Raw genomic sequence first — 15,401 nt, forward strand, 5'->3', positions numbered from 1 at the left:
CTTGTTTAAAATTAAAAATTGTGTTATCATTGGGCAAATAACAAACGGAAACAACTAAATAATCTTTATTCACACATAATAACCAAAAACTAATAAACCAAAAATATAAATAGGCTATTTTATTTTTTATTTTGTATGGCCTCCTTTGGCCTTGATAAAAGCTTGCATTCTTGCTGGCATACTTTTTATGCACTTTTCCAGTCTCTGTTGTTACTGACTTCCAAATTGTAGTTGTTCCCAAAGACTTGCTTTTGATTAAACTTTTGTGCAATCTATCTTAGAATCATTCAATCCCAACAATAATTATATTTCAGCATCAGATACACTACAGTGACTAAAGATCTTACACATACTGGTGGATTAACCATTACAGAAACATAACAATGGTAATTTTGGTAATCACCAATACTTAGTTTAGGGCAGCTGTGGCACAAACCTATTGGGTGGTGGCCTAATACATTTGTTAAGCACTGTATATGTAATTGCAAACAAGACCTTGCACTCATTGTTGCATTTCTGAAAACACCATTTTTACACAAGGGAGTAAAACATTAGAAAATGTTTTTGTAAATTAAATATAAATGAATGAAAAATGAGCTGAGGACAACAATGACTCAAAAGATTATCCACTCTTTCTTTTTTTCCATAGAGTCTGAAGTGATTAACAGATTGGATTATTATTATACCTGTAACAGTTGGCTTCACTAGTTATAAAATGTTTCAATTTGCTGCATACAGTTCAGATTTATATCACATCTTAGAACAGATTACACCTGTAAGAGGTGGGTTCACAAGTTATACATAATTTATATCATAATATATTATATAAATTATATAATAATATAATAATTATATAATAATTTCAGAGTACACTGTAAAAAGTAACACATACTGGTAAAAAATGTATAGTCTGAATGCACTGTAAGTCGCTTTGGATAAAAGCGTCTGCTAAATGCATAAATTATTATTAAATTATATTATAATTATTAAAAAGTGGTAACCTGATTTTGTACGGATTTTTGTAGCCTTGTTATCAGATCAGTTTATTAATATAAAATGTTAGTCTCTCTAGGTGTCATTGTCCAGGGGCACCAAAGAGTCTTAATCCGCCACTGCGTATTAGTCAACACAACAATCAACAACGTGAGATAGAACAGGCTACAGTATTCAGCTGGGAATATTTAAAAACAAATTAGAAAATAGACAAATTAATCACTCACCCTCTTCCTTACGAAAGCAGTCAAAGCTGGTAAATATTTTGTAACCCTTCCTCGCTCCTTACAGAAGTATTTCACGGACCTGCAAGACGCTCAAGCCTTCAGGAAACGCCCGCTAAATACTGAGAGAGTTTCATAGATCAGCTGTCTTTTACACGACACATCAGTGAAACCAGCCTCCCCCCATCCTCACCTGCACAGGTGCAGCCCCGCCCCGAACGTGTGCTCGCTGCGCGGAGTGGACAGTTCAGATGCAAGACGAGCCAGGTTCATTTGCATAGCGACTTTCATAATAGCCTACATATCGTCTATGGCTTTACAAAAATATTGTCTTGACACATTTAATCTTTAAAGCTAGTTACTTTTCAGGCTAGGATAATTTTATGTTAGATAATTTATACTAGTAGTAAACTAGTAATTTAGACAATTTCTGGGGCACTTGGTCTGAAAAAGATCGAAGACCCCTGTAATAATTCGAAAACAACTTTTATCTTCTATCTCATATGCGCATGAGTTGCAAGTTATGTATAAGACCAATGGAATTTCTGATTGCCCAAATCATGAACGTGTAATCTGGGAGGGATCTTTAAAATCCACTCCAGTCATCATTGAATTGGAAACAAACAGCAAGCTGTTCTTAAGTACTTTGCTAATTGTCAGAGTCTCCTTAGTTCAACGTGTGCCTAGAAACTGTAATGTAATTATGGTTTAAATTACCATAAATTGCCACAAAAACAATAACAATAATTAAAGCAGCATTGTTCTAGATCAGGGGTCCTCAACTCTGGACCTCGAGATCCACTTTCCTGCAGAGTTTAGTTCCAACCCTAATCAAACACACCTGAACAAGCTGATCAAGGTCTTCAGGATTACTACAAAGTTGCAGGTATGTTTGCTTAATCCAGGTTGGAGCTAAACTCTGCAGGAAAGTGGATCTCGAGGTCCAGAGTTGAGGACCCCTGTTCTAGATTATTACACACCACATTCAGGATTAATGAGGCATAAGGTTTGCACAAAAAGGTGAATGAGCACCTTTTCTCCCTAGAGTCCATTGCAGCTTGTTACCTGATACCTTCAGAGCTGTCAAGCCAGTACAAGTTTAGCTTACTTTACAACAGTTCAACTATAACAGCAGGCCTATACACATAATGCTCTGAGCCATGTAGTATAGCGTGATAAGTATAAACAGACACATGAGAGGTGGTATGTTACTCTGAGTATAAACTACTAGTTCATTATTTTGTTGAAAAGAAAATGTTTGCCAGTACAATGTGGAGGCAGGCCTGTTTATTTTATCCACTTCCAAAATCAATGAAAAAAAATGATGAAATTCGAAGGTAGAGTAACATGGTTACATTTTTTTTACACATAACACAAATGACTGTATAAAACACACAAAAAAGTGAAAATTAAACTAGCAAAACTATAAATATACAAAGTAATCTAGGATCATTACAGAGATGCTGCTAGTTAAACAAATACAATTTTGAGAGCTATTTACATTATATTCTCCACTTAACTACAGGAAGCTATAAGATTCCCCTGATTTCCTTCAAATTACCTACTTCTAAAATAAAAAAGTATATACAGAAATATACAGTATATATTAAAAACATTGCTGAAAGGCATGTCAGTAATAAGCAAGGTAACATTTTCAGTGCTGGGTTTGACGTGGTAGATGTCCTTCATTATACTTTCCTGCTTGAAATCTATATGAAATTATATCAATACAAACCAAGAGCAAACCAAACACTCTGTTAATTCCTGAAGGTATAGCCATGGACAATTTGCTTTCAGCCAGTTGCTTCTTTTCTGGGAACCTCTGTGAAGTTCGTGATGAACTTTAAAAGTACTTTGGAGTTCTGTTTAACTGTAACCATCATTCCAGTCCATGACTTTGTCATACTCCTGAATTTTCTGCTTTATGTGTGCAAGTTTGTTCTTCAGATATTCACATCTCTCCCTTTTCTCCTGGTACGTCGGGTCCTACAACCAGAAACAGGTAAAGTAATCTTTGGTGTGCGCTCACACACAGACAGGAAGTATGTAAATATGTCAATAGCTCCACTGACGTCCCCCTAACATTTCCAGTTTTTCAGTTTCTACTGACTGTGGCACTCAAATGGAGACAGATACCATGTCATTCTTTTGCAATGACTAAAGAATGTAGAAAGGCAACAGGCAGATGAAGGTTTTGAAATGGGCCGAAGCAACGTGTAGGGCATAGGTCAACGCTTCCCTTTTCTGGGAAAAGTAAAATACCTAACATGTATTCTGTATATTACTTTAAAACGCCTAGAAGTAGAATAGATAACAGTATTAAACAGTACTTACAGCCTTTTTTCTGTTATACTCTTGAATAATGCTATTGACTCTCTCTTGCTCCTATGGGAGGAAAACCAATTAATATCTCATTTTTTTCCTGTTTAAATCAAAAGATTTCAGATAAATGTATTCAGATAAATGTATAAAGGAACTGTACTGTGATTGGTCACCAGCTTCTCACCATTTTTAAACATCTTTGTGTCTTAACTAATTAATTTTAATGGTCATGAGATGTGACAAATGAATTTTCAATTACAAATATTCCATGTAGTTTCTCAAATAATATAAGCTCATAAAAACCACAAATGTAATAATAATTAAAGAATTAGCAAAATGCTGTTTAAACCCATTACCATTTGGGTGGAAGGCTGCTGTGGTAGACTTCTCATCAGAATATCCATTTCCTCAAACTTCTGTGTTAAGACTTGAACCTCAGCATGCAACTCTTTATATTCTGCATATTGATCATTAAACACAGCCTTGTATCGCTCCCTCTCCTCATCAGACCGGATTGTGGGATATTTCCTGTGAGGAGAAAGATTAGACAGAACATTCAGATATAGTCATTACAAAAGGGATGAGAGATTAAAAAAAGCATGAGGCTAGTTTCTGAACATCATTAAAATCGAGTTTATATATTGGATAAAATAGCTTGAATTAATTAATTGATTTTGGTTAATGTAAGTATTCTTTGAAACTCACGCCACATAGTCTGCAATGACCACAGGTTTGGGGATGTGGCCAGCAGGAATATGACCCCTTAAGATCTCTGGTTCCATCATAACTGGGTTGACAGGTGTGCCATCATAAGATTCTGGACTGGCCATTACTGGAGCAGTTTGGATGGGCACAGAGACACTTGAGCCGGCACCGGTCTGATATTACAAATAGTACATTACAACAATGATTTTAAAATCTGAAAATGTTCTTCTTGATATCAAAATTCAACTGCTTACCATATTGAGCGGAAGTCCTTCCGATTTCATCTAAATACAAATAAGAACAGAAAAGCAAGCAAATTCGATTTTATTAGCAAAGTCTGAGATTATTTACTGCTATTACTGAAATAGGAAAATCATTTTGAGCAATCATTATATTTCTCTTTATGTTAATCAATTTCAAAGAACAAATCTTTGGAACTTTACATCTTGACCCATTCTCTCTCTGCGCATCCTTGCAGCTTCATGTCTCCACAGCTTCAGACACACGCCTGCTCCCACAAGATACAACAGCATGTTGAGAAAGAGAAAGATGATGGCAGCATTCTGCCCAGCCTCTGTTCGGCAAAACCCCGCATTGGGCCCAGCGTTGAAATGTGGATAATAGCAGAGACCTCCACGGACTGTGTCTCGCACATACACAATTGCAGCTGACAAGTAGAGCAATGCTAATGCCAAGTTTATCACACCCTCTGTGATTGGCCACCAGCTGGAGTCTAGTAGAATGGTACGATAATACATGGTCACTCCTAACACTACTAGAATGACAGTCACTATCCAGGCCACTCCAGCCACCACGATAACAAAAGGAGTCAAGGGTCCGGAGTAGGAAATGCCACTTCCTCCATACATCCCACCCATTGCTGTTCCCCCATACCCTCCCCCATACATCTGATGCATGGAGTAACCAAACATATTAAACCACTCATTATCTTTGTGCACGTATGCACAGACACAAGCAAAAACAGCAGCCCCCAAAAGCAACTCTGCACATCCTAAAATGCGCAAAAGTCCAGCCCAGGACTTCATATATGCGTAGCGCTGATTGTACTCCTCCACCTTCTCACTGTAAGTCATAGCCGTCTGCAAAGAGCGACCAGAAACCGATTCCAGCGGCTCCCCTAATAACGTTGCCTGCTCCTTCCTTGAATTGTAGCTGCCTCCAGACCCTCCATAAGGGTCTAGGTAAGAGCTGGGGGCTGTAGGTGACGGTGCACGTGAATGTGGAGGAGAGCACGGGACGCCTTCGCTGGTGGTGTTCACATCAGGTGGTGGTGGTGGTGGAAAGGTCCATTTCTTGCTGCCTTGGTTGCCACTGTAAATTAAATCACTGCAACAGGAAGCATACAGTCACATAGCATGTAAATGACTGCCGAACTGTACATTAGGCCCTTAATCACCAAGACTGTATGAATATGCTTTATGGGTGATTCTCCAATAAGGTTTTTTTTTTGTCTTCCTTAGGATGATTTAAAATGTTTTTTTCCCTTAAATGTTCCCTGTTTTGCTCATCCCGGATCTATATCAAGATATATTCAAGTAGTCAAAAAAGGCTCAAACTGAAACATCACATATGTAATGAACATACTGTTAACTGTTATGAACACAAACCTGCTTTCAAGACGATTGTAGAGACTGGTGTTATCTGTGCGGAGGACAAAAACGATGTGAAACCAGCGTTCAGGAAAGAAATCACAGCCATGGTAATCAATAATGACGCCTCCATTTCCCATTTTGTCCTCCAACTCATCCACAACCTAAAAAAATGAAATTGTCTTTAACATGTTTTAACATTATGTGCAGCCTGTTATACCCTACCCCTATCTAATAAAACACTATAAAATGTATTTTGTTCAAGATTGCACTGTAAAATTCTGTGACTATACATCATCCCATTAAAGGGGAACAATTAAGTAAAACATGGCAGTTAGATCCATTACAATAGTACATACCCTGTCCTCATCCAAAATAGGACACTGGTCACTGGCTCTGAAGAAGTTCTTCACAGAGTCAGGAATGAAGCGTCGGATGGGTTTGATGTCCATGGCGTCATCCACCTGGTCTTCAACATCACTCGGGTAGAAATCTGGGCCAACAGGAGGGTTTCCGGGGAGCGGCGGTGGTGGTAAACTGTCATAGCTGGATGCTGCTACTTCACCACCAAGTGGGTAAGGAACCTGCTGACCCCACGGCAGTGAGCCGATGGGCACCTCATCGTAGTGAGGCATATCGCGGACCCGATCAAAGCGGGACGCTGACCCGTTTCCAAAAGACATGGGGATGGTTCTTAGCAGCTGAGTGAACTAAGGATCAGAAAGTTTATCCACATTATTATAAGGCCTTATGTCACATACATACTGACATCACGTCATTTGCACATCTTTTACAAACATAAAAGTAAGGATTCATTGATATTTAAATTCTATCTGATATTAATAAGACAATAGTTATTGTTATGCCATGGTTTATAACCAATAAATTATGAATATTATTTAATAAGTACATTTACATATTAAAAACAAATGTTTTAAATGGTTTAGTCAATGTAGGCATTACAACGTTATGATCTACACTCTGAAAAATGCACAATTAAAATACGTAGGCCTACATGTAAAAGTACAATTATATCGTCCATCTCTACATAGAAAAAACCCACTGCATACTACAAAACTCTGAAGTCGATGACTGTCTTACCTGGGTACAGTAGTTACATTGCCTCACAGGGTGAGTTTAAACAGTGTTTTCCCTTTACAAAGCTCCCTGAAATAAAAATAAACAAGTGAGTTACACACTGACCAAACGAGCTTAGAAAGCGAGTTTAAAAATCTAGCAAAAATGTGACTTTATAAAAAACGATGGCACAACATCTTTGTTGCATGACATGATCTTAACGCGGTTTGGAACCTGCCTGCCAACAAAGAACAGGTAAGAAATAAAACGGAACTAATGCATACAAGCTCTGAAATCATCCAAAATGAATAATCGCACTAATTTAGCACGGTGAGAGCGTTTTCAGTATCTACACTAAAGATGTGAGAGTGTAGACTACATATTTTAGCCTAACATATATATATTTTATTTAAAAACATCGCTCTCTTACCTGGTACCGATAGTTTCACCTGTCTTCCGCCACTGGTGCTGCAGGTGAAAGGAATCGATCACGTGACTTGTCCTGTCCCAGTATGTGTGATGTCACGATACAAACCAGTTTCACAAGAAAACATTAGATGAAACACATGAAAAATCAGTTGATCTATCAAAACAAATTGTGTGTTTTTTTAGAGGATGACACTGTTTGTACTTTGCATGTAAAAAAGGAGCATTGATGACAACATAAACGGTTATTTACTACTCCTAAAACGTTATCCTTTGTTTACAATGCCAGAGGGACTGGATGATCCAGGAATTTTAGAAGTAGATATGATGGTTTGATTGTTGACCAAGCATTAATGGGGAGAATAAGAGGAAAAATAAAATTAAAAAGCAAAAATAGAAATGGCAAATTTAAATGACTGATGAAAGTGAATAAAACGGACTCTCCAACATTAATTACTTTTTCACTGCTAGAAATAAGACTTAGTGTAGCTAAGTTTAAGAGCTGCCAAATTAATCTAATTATGTTAAGTATAAACTAATTATGTACTTGTATGTGCAGCCTGTTATACCCTACCCCTATCTAATAAAACACTACAAAATGTATTTTGTTCAAGATTGCACTGTAAAATTCTGTGACTATACATCATCCCATTAAAGGGGAACAATTAAGTAAAACATGGCAGTTAGATCCATTACAATAGTACATACCCTGTCCTCATCCAAAATAGGACACTGGTATTCTTCATCAAATCCATCGAACAACTGACCTGTAGAGAAAATACTAATTTTAAAACTAATAATAATAATAATAATATATATATATAGATCTATCAAAACAAATTGTGTTTTTTTTAGAGGATGACACTGTTTGTACTTTGCATGTAAAAAAAGAGCATTGATGACAACATAAACGGTTATTTACTACTCCTAAAACGTTATCCTTTGTTTACACTGCCAGAGGGACTGGATGATCCAGGAATTATAGAAGTAGATATGATGGTTTGATTGTTGACAAAGCATTAATGGGGAGAATAAGAGGAAAAATAAAATTAAAAAGCAAAAATAGAAATGGCAAATTTAAATGACTGATGAAAGTGAATAAAACGGACTCTCCAACATTAATTACTTTTTCACTGCTAGAAATAAGACTTAGTGTAGCTAAGTTTAAGAGCTGCCAAATTAATCTAATTATGTTAAGTATAAACTAATTATGTACATGTGAACCTTATGGTCCATCTTTTGAGGAGAAACACCAATGTAATTTACCATTATTTCTGTGAATTAGATTTGATCCTAAATTTCAATTACTAACAGATGTTTCTGGTATTTGGTGGCAGCTAAACAACAATATCCCATTTATCAAAGAATTTTAATTTATCTTTGATAATTTAATCAACGAATAACAAGACAAATAAAACAAGTCAACAGAAAGAGGCTCTTTTAAATACACTATAAAAATATTTATTTCTTCCATTCATTTTAGAAGCAAGATCAACTTATTTCAAATCGAGTAATTTTTAACAGCCCCACACATTTTAAGTCCTTAGCTCAATGGTAGTGAAAAGAACAATACTCTGTCTGGGGCAACAATAACTATGAAATGTGATGTCTGTCTACTTTGACATAACTTCAAATAGTGATTGAGCCTTTCACATATAATGAAGCCATAAATACATATAATATGATAAAGTCAATTGTTTTCTTTCATCCATTGTTCAATCCACTGAATAATTTGTTCCAGATTCCTCTCCAGGTCCTCAGGAGTGTTACTGGGGAGCTGGTGGACTATCTCCTCCTTGTAGGCTTCTCCTGTGCCAAATCACCAACATTCACATAGTTTAGTCCTGTTCTCTGAGCCAGCTCTTTGCCGAGAGTGGTCTTTCCTACACCAGGGGTTCCTGCCATTTCATGAGCAAGTATATCAATGTTTAGCAATCATGAAAAAACAATTTTATTATTATTACTACTACTACTTTATTTTTGATTATTGCTATACCTACTAAATACATTCAAACTACATTTGTATGACAGGGAACAACCTAATACATCACCAAAATGTATTGATGTAATTATTTGAAAGGAAAAATACAATATGTATTGAAAAATACAAAACTCGTTTCAAAACAGGACTAACGTACCTGTAAGAAGAATGTTTGGTCTCTTCATGATTCTCATTGCAAGATATCACACGTGGAAATAGAGCAATTAATAACACACTCGATTTACACTAATCTCAGCTGGATACTCAGTATCAGTAAGCATACAAAAACATATGATATGTAAATAATCCGTTGGTCATATCTTCTTATGTGGTTGTCACAGCATAGATCAACGTAAAAACGTGTTGACAATTGTGGCGTGTGGTTGATGACGCCATCAGCATGCGCCAGCAGAGGGGCGGTTCGTGACAGCTTTAAAGGGATAGTTAGCGCAATGTTACTTGCGATCACAAATAGTCGGCATTGTTGTTCTACAAACGTCATCTGTAGAAATGACTAGGGTACGTTTATATTGTACTGCCTTAACGGTGTGGTAGCCATGTTTTTTTTATGCGGCCTGATAAATTGTGACTGCTCGCTTTCGTTATGTCGAGCCAAATTAACGGTCAGTAGCGAACTTGCAGAACTCTGACTTATATATTTGGCCAAAATGCCGGATAATGCTTTTATTCAATTAAGGGATTACTGGTATGAGAGTTCTTCTAAAAATTGTTTTATAGTAAAGTTAGTTCTGGTAGCATGCAGAGGTTTTTAATGCTACCAGAATGTTACTTTCTGTTTGTTCACTTGTGATTATTCATAGACGAAAGTCTAATTATACTAACCTGTACTACTGTCCACCTCTTGTAAGCTTGCAGAGGTGAATCCCAACTTTGCCGTTTTATAAATTATTTTGTTTTCATCCCAGCACAGTTTTGCATGAAGTAACTGAATGGGACGTCAGAATTGATGATGTCAAAGCTGTCTTTGGGAGGAAAGCAGTCCTCTGGAAAAGTATGTAACATCTTTGAAAGTACTTTTGATTATTCTTTCTTTTTTCATATCGTATATTTTTTTTCATCAGGTTTTTTTGTTGTTGTCCATTACACACTGAGAAAGGATGTGGATGCTCTGAATTTACTGATGCTGATGTGTATCATATGTGTTCTGCTTGTATTTCCTGTTAAGATAAACAGCTGGGTGGAACCATCATTTGGTGAACTTTTGGGAGGAGCGAACAGTAAAAAAAAATGTCATTTCATATATTGCTCATCTGTCCTATTTCTATTTTATTTCTTGGGTTAGACTAGACAATCGTCCAGGTGGAAACTCAAAATGGCAAAGGAGAATACTAGTAGCTTTTATGATTTATTTTAATGAAGGTTATTATTGCTAGTACCTCACTGGGGATCCCTGGGACTGTAACGCTCGAAAACCTCCGCCATATAGCGATATTTCATGGTGGAACCATCATTTGGTGAACTTTTGGGAGGAGCGAACAGGTCCCTGAAAAAGGCGCCACTCTCAGGGGAAAGCAAAACTACCCGGTGGCCATCTACTGGGGACCAAGCAGAGAAAAAATCCAAGAAGAGGAAAGTAGATCCTCATGTGTCCAGCAACCAGATCAGTGTGTCAAGTGAAGCATATAAACCAGACCAGGATGAGCCCTGGGTGGATATGTATGCTCCCGAATCACAGGTACAGAAATTGTGTTGCTCGGGTTCTTAGTACAGTTCTTGGAAAATTGACCTTCCTGCAGTTTAGTTCCACCATCTCTCTAACAGTTTAAGGTGGGTGGTTGAAGCAAAGCTAACTTATGACTATTTCAAGAGTGTTTTGATGAATTTTATTTAAAAACTACAGTAAATTAGATTTCATAAAGTAGGGCTGAGTACTCCAGTCTTGGTAATACAAACTATTTCACTCTGAGATAGATTGTGCCCCTAAAAACACATTTGTCTGTTACTTAACATTTTCGTATTGCTTTTGTTATTTCAATCTACAAGCATTGTTGCTTAAATGCTTTTTTTTCTCTCTGACAGGCCGAATTGGCAGTCCACAAAAAGAAAGTTGAAGAAGTTGAAAGCTGGCTGAGAGTTAATTTGGACGAATCAAAAAAGGTATGACATGTATGTTGGGTGATGTATGTTTATTTAATCATTTGGGAATAGTTTTACACTCTTGGTTTTATTTGTGGTCATGTCTCCACAGGGTGGCGCCATTCTGTTGCTCACTGGCCCCTCAGGATGTGGGAAGACAGCAACTGTTCAAGTCCTTGCCAAGGATTTGGGTTTTCAGATCCAAGAGTGGTCAAATCCCTCCACCACCTCTCAGTACAAAACGGAGGATTTGTTCACACAAAGCTTTGATCCAGGTCAGGAGTCTTCTTCTTACCAGTCATGACTGATGTTCATGTAGCGACACCGTGCAATGCATAATATCTAGTGAATGATAATTATTCAGCACCCATATTTTTACCACATATCAGAATGATTTATGGATGAAGTTATATCTCGGTGTCTGTGTATATTATGAAATGTTTTTGTTAGCTTGTTTATCTGCCCTTTTTATTCGAACAGATTCAAGGTTTAACCGTTTCCATGGCAGCTCACAAACAGGGTTATTCCAAGAGTACCTGCTACGAGCCAACAAATACAACCGTCTACAAATGAGCGGAGAGAAAGTGACTGAAGACAGGAAAATCATTCTTATAGAGGTGCTGCACAGAACTACTCTTCAAACATATTACTGATGTTGAAAAATACACAAACTTTATATAAATCTGAAATAAATTGTGCAAAAGAGAAAGTGTGGGGCAAGTAAAAAAGCAACTGACGAAAAAGGCGACGAGAAGAGGAATTGAAAATAAATAATGTTAAATTAAAATTGAGATGCTGAGTGACACTTTCCCATTATTTTTTGTTTTATCTCAGGAATTTCCAAACCAGTTCTATAGGCAACCAGGGTGCTTGCATGATATACTCAGGTGAGCATTAGCACTATATTTTGAAGTATTGTTGATAATTAGTTCTCACTTGTATCTTGTATACCAATGTCCTTATTTTTGCTTTGTTCATTTAGGCAATTTATTAAGACGGGCCGGTGCCCACTGGTCCTGATTGTGTCTGATAGTCTCAGCGGGGACAAGAACTCCAGACTTCTCTTTAAAGATGTTCTGCATGAACTTGAAATTCACAACATTAGGTACAAAAAAATTCATTTTCCCGAAATCTTTAGTTAAAAATATCCGAGCCCAAGGTCGTCACAGGTAAAACATCTCTGTTTCAGTTTTAACCCTGTGGCCCCCACCAGTATGATGAAGGTCCTAAGCCGCATTGTAACTATTGAGGCAGGAAAGGTTGGTTGTGTGGTTTGTTTTTCCTGCATCTTCTGAGCAGATAGTTTTGACTCTGAGATCCGTAATACTTCACTCAGCACATCTATATCTTTAAATGGTCTTTGCAGAGTTCTGGCAGGATCTCGGTTCCTGATAAAGGTGCTTTAGATCTTCTTTGCTCAGGAAGTTCAGGAGATATTCGCTGTGCCATCAACAACTTGCAGTTTTCTTCATTTACTGGTGAGAAAATAGTTACTGAACACGTTTATATAGTATGTTTTTTTCTGGTAATAGAACTAGAAAATATATAATTATTTTTTTCTGTTTTTCTGTAAAGTATGTAAACTGTAATTATGCAATCATTCTCTTCAATTCTCAGACAATTGTCTAGAGAGAAGACTCTGGGCTTCCAAGAAGGACAAATCTGCAGCAAAACCCACCGTAAGGACAAAGGGGAGGAGCAAGTCTTCAAAATCAACAGACATGCTGGATGAAAGCCCTGCTATTGGAGGGAAAGATGCTTCACTTTTCCTGTTCAGAGCTTTAGGGAAAATCCTCTACTGCAAACGTTAGTCGTTTTCAACTCTTTTTAAATCTTTCTTGCCAAAATGTTTTTCTCTGATTACTATGATGTATTGTACATCATGAACTGTGTGTAAATTCATTCATATTTATACCAATGGATGACATGTGATTTTTAGGTGAAAGCTATGAAAGCACTCAAGCACCCAAGCTGCCTCCACATTTAACAGATCATCAAAGGGACAAACTACTTGTTGATCCAGAAGTAAATATTAATTTATGTTGTAAATTACACAATATAAAAAGTTTAAGCTGCTTTAATGTTCTAACAATCTTTTGATTATAATATATTCCTCAGCTTGTCATTGAACGTTCCCATATGTCTGGTGAATTCTTCAACCTCTACCTGCACCAGAACTACCCTGACTTCTTTTCGGATGTAGAGGATATAGCATGAGCCAGCGAGTACCTCTCTGATGCAGACTTCCTGACAGCAGAGTGGAGCGTGAGTGCAAATGCTGGTGGACGTCCATAATAACACACATAGAGATATGCAGGGTTACTCTGATTGTACTGCAGACATAACATTTGATTCCTGAGGACTATCATCATGTAGTATCTTAGCAACAACTTTGTTTTGTTGTCATGGGGTTCATCTTTTCACAGTCAAGGTCGACCATGTTGGAATATGGCTCATCAGTGGCCACTAGAGGCCTCCTGCACTCAAACTCCTCTCGAGCACAAGCCAGCAGCCAGTCCACTGCCGGATTCAGGCCTCTTCATAAACCACATTGGCTACACATAAACAAGATGGTATATTTAGTTTTTACTTTATCTACATCTTTGTGTTGTACTTGTAAATGTATTATATTGATGTATTTTAACTCTGTTTTTGTGATAGTATCGAGAGAATTACCTGACCGCACAGTCACTCTTCTTAAATTTCTGCCTTACTCCTGTGAGCCTCCTGACAGAACTGGTGCCTTATCTTGCAAAGCTCACCAACCCAATGAGAAATAAAGGTGAACATGTGACCTTAGTATCCGCAAAACATCATTTAACCAAAAAATCATTTAACCAAACTGCATACTATTATCTTTCAAGTTAAATTATTTTCCTGCCTCCCACACAAGTATGCAAGACTCAAAATATGGTCAAAAATGAATGGTGCATTTCTTCTCATACATAATTCATCTTTTTTTATTCTATTTAATATATTTTTCATCTTTCTCGTATCAGCTCAAATAGCCTTCATCCAGAATGTTGGCCAGCTTTCTCAAAAGAGGGTTCCTGGAAGGTGAGATATACAAAACTTTGAAGTGTTATTGCATTTGAAAGATTTCTGAAATGGTTTAATAAATGTCTTTATTTTCAGGCTGAGACTTGAAGCACTTAATGACAAAGACCCTGGCATTCTGGATGCTGACAGTGAAAATGAAGATTCTTCTGCTGCTCAGTCCCTTGACCCAGAATCCGCACCAGGAAATGCCACAGCTGAGCCCAACTTGCCAAACAGCCAGGATCCTTCTGGGGAACTTTCTGCCAGCCAGCCTCAGCCCACAAGCACTGAAGCCCTTTTGAATGAGGAAGACCTGTTAATTGAGGAATATGACAGTGATTGACTGATCACATGCCATGGGCATATTTAATATCACTTGCCCTGATGCAATTGTTGTACCTTTAGGTCATAGTTTTTTGTTTTTTAAAGATGGTAATTATTAGTAGATATTTATGTGCTTCGACACAGTATGCTGCTGTAGAGAATTGTTCATATGTTCTTACTTGTGTTGAAATGTACGTGTTCTGTACACAGTTTCAGTGAGGATATTAATGAAAGTATTTCTAAAAAAAAGAACAAAGTATGACAATTTACAGCCACGATTAAAGTTTTATGTTGTCACGGTGAAACATAATGCTCTGGGACTGAGAAGTAGACAACCTACACTTCAGTCAAGGTCGTGACTGCAATAAATCAATGTTTGCAACTTTGATGGCTGTTTTGTTATTTATTTATTGAGAAAAATCTCTGAATCCATATTTGTTACTGTCGCTGGGGGACTGAAGATACAACAGGGAGTCTGTGGAAAGGTATATATCATATATTTGTTATTGTATGTGTTTTAAAATAGTGTATATTTTAGATGTATAAATGTGGTTACAGTTGTACACAATGTATAGCTAATTAAAAAATGTCATTTCATATATT

At 37.1% G+C, this 15,401-nt stretch overlaps 3 protein-coding genes across 3 annotated transcripts in view; 1 reads left to right on the plus strand and 2 right to left on the minus strand.

Annotated features, from left to right (window-relative positions):
• Positions 1-1,353, minus strand: part of LOC107752508 (occludin-like) — a 7,311-nt gene extending 5,958 nt beyond the window's left edge. The window contains exon 1 of the mRNA XM_016568500.1: positions 1,221-1,353. The gene's annotated coding sequence lies outside the window, so the exon portion shown is untranslated. The remainder of the gene's footprint in view (positions 1-1,220) is intronic.
• Positions 1,354-2,663: 1,310 nt separating this feature from the next.
• Positions 2,664-7,434, minus strand: LOC107752498 (MARVEL domain-containing protein 2-like). The gene is made up of 9 exons (XM_016568489.1): positions 7,362-7,434; positions 6,956-7,021; positions 6,239-6,564; positions 4,688-5,576; positions 4,499-4,528; positions 4,245-4,417; positions 3,896-4,067; positions 3,552-3,602; positions 2,664-3,203 (listed from the first exon to the last, which is right to left on the minus strand). Exons 3-9 carry the CDS (start codon positions 6,535-6,537, stop codon positions 3,084-3,086), a joined length of 1,734 nt encoding a protein of 577 aa, XP_016423975.1. The 5' UTR covers positions 6,538-6,564; positions 6,956-7,021; positions 7,362-7,434; the 3' UTR covers positions 2,664-3,083.
• A 2,063-nt stretch (positions 7,435-9,497) lies between these two features.
• Positions 9,498-15,307, plus strand: LOC107752497 (cell cycle checkpoint protein RAD17-like). The gene is given in 18 exon segments (XM_016568488.1): positions 9,498-9,857; positions 10,270-10,350; positions 10,525-10,576; positions 10,832-11,034; positions 11,379-11,456; positions 11,548-11,710; positions 11,916-12,052; positions 12,270-12,322; positions 12,418-12,540; positions 12,625-12,694; positions 12,802-12,913; positions 13,053-13,241; positions 13,375-13,460; positions 13,554-13,700; positions 13,862-14,008; positions 14,097-14,217; positions 14,435-14,492; positions 14,571-15,307. Coding segments are annotated over 17 exon segments (2,031 nt in total). The 5' UTR covers positions 9,498-9,857; positions 10,270-10,305; the 3' UTR covers positions 14,818-15,307.
• The last annotated feature ends 94 nt before the right edge of the window (positions 15,308-15,401 follow it).

Source organism: Sinocyclocheilus rhinocerous, unplaced genomic scaffold, assembly GCF_001515625.1.
Source record: "Sinocyclocheilus rhinocerous isolate Xijiao unplaced genomic scaffold, SAMN03320098_v1.1 scaffold1853, whole genome shotgun sequence".
Classification (NCBI taxonomy): Eukaryota; Metazoa; Chordata; class Actinopteri; order Cypriniformes; family Cyprinidae; genus Sinocyclocheilus; species Sinocyclocheilus rhinocerous.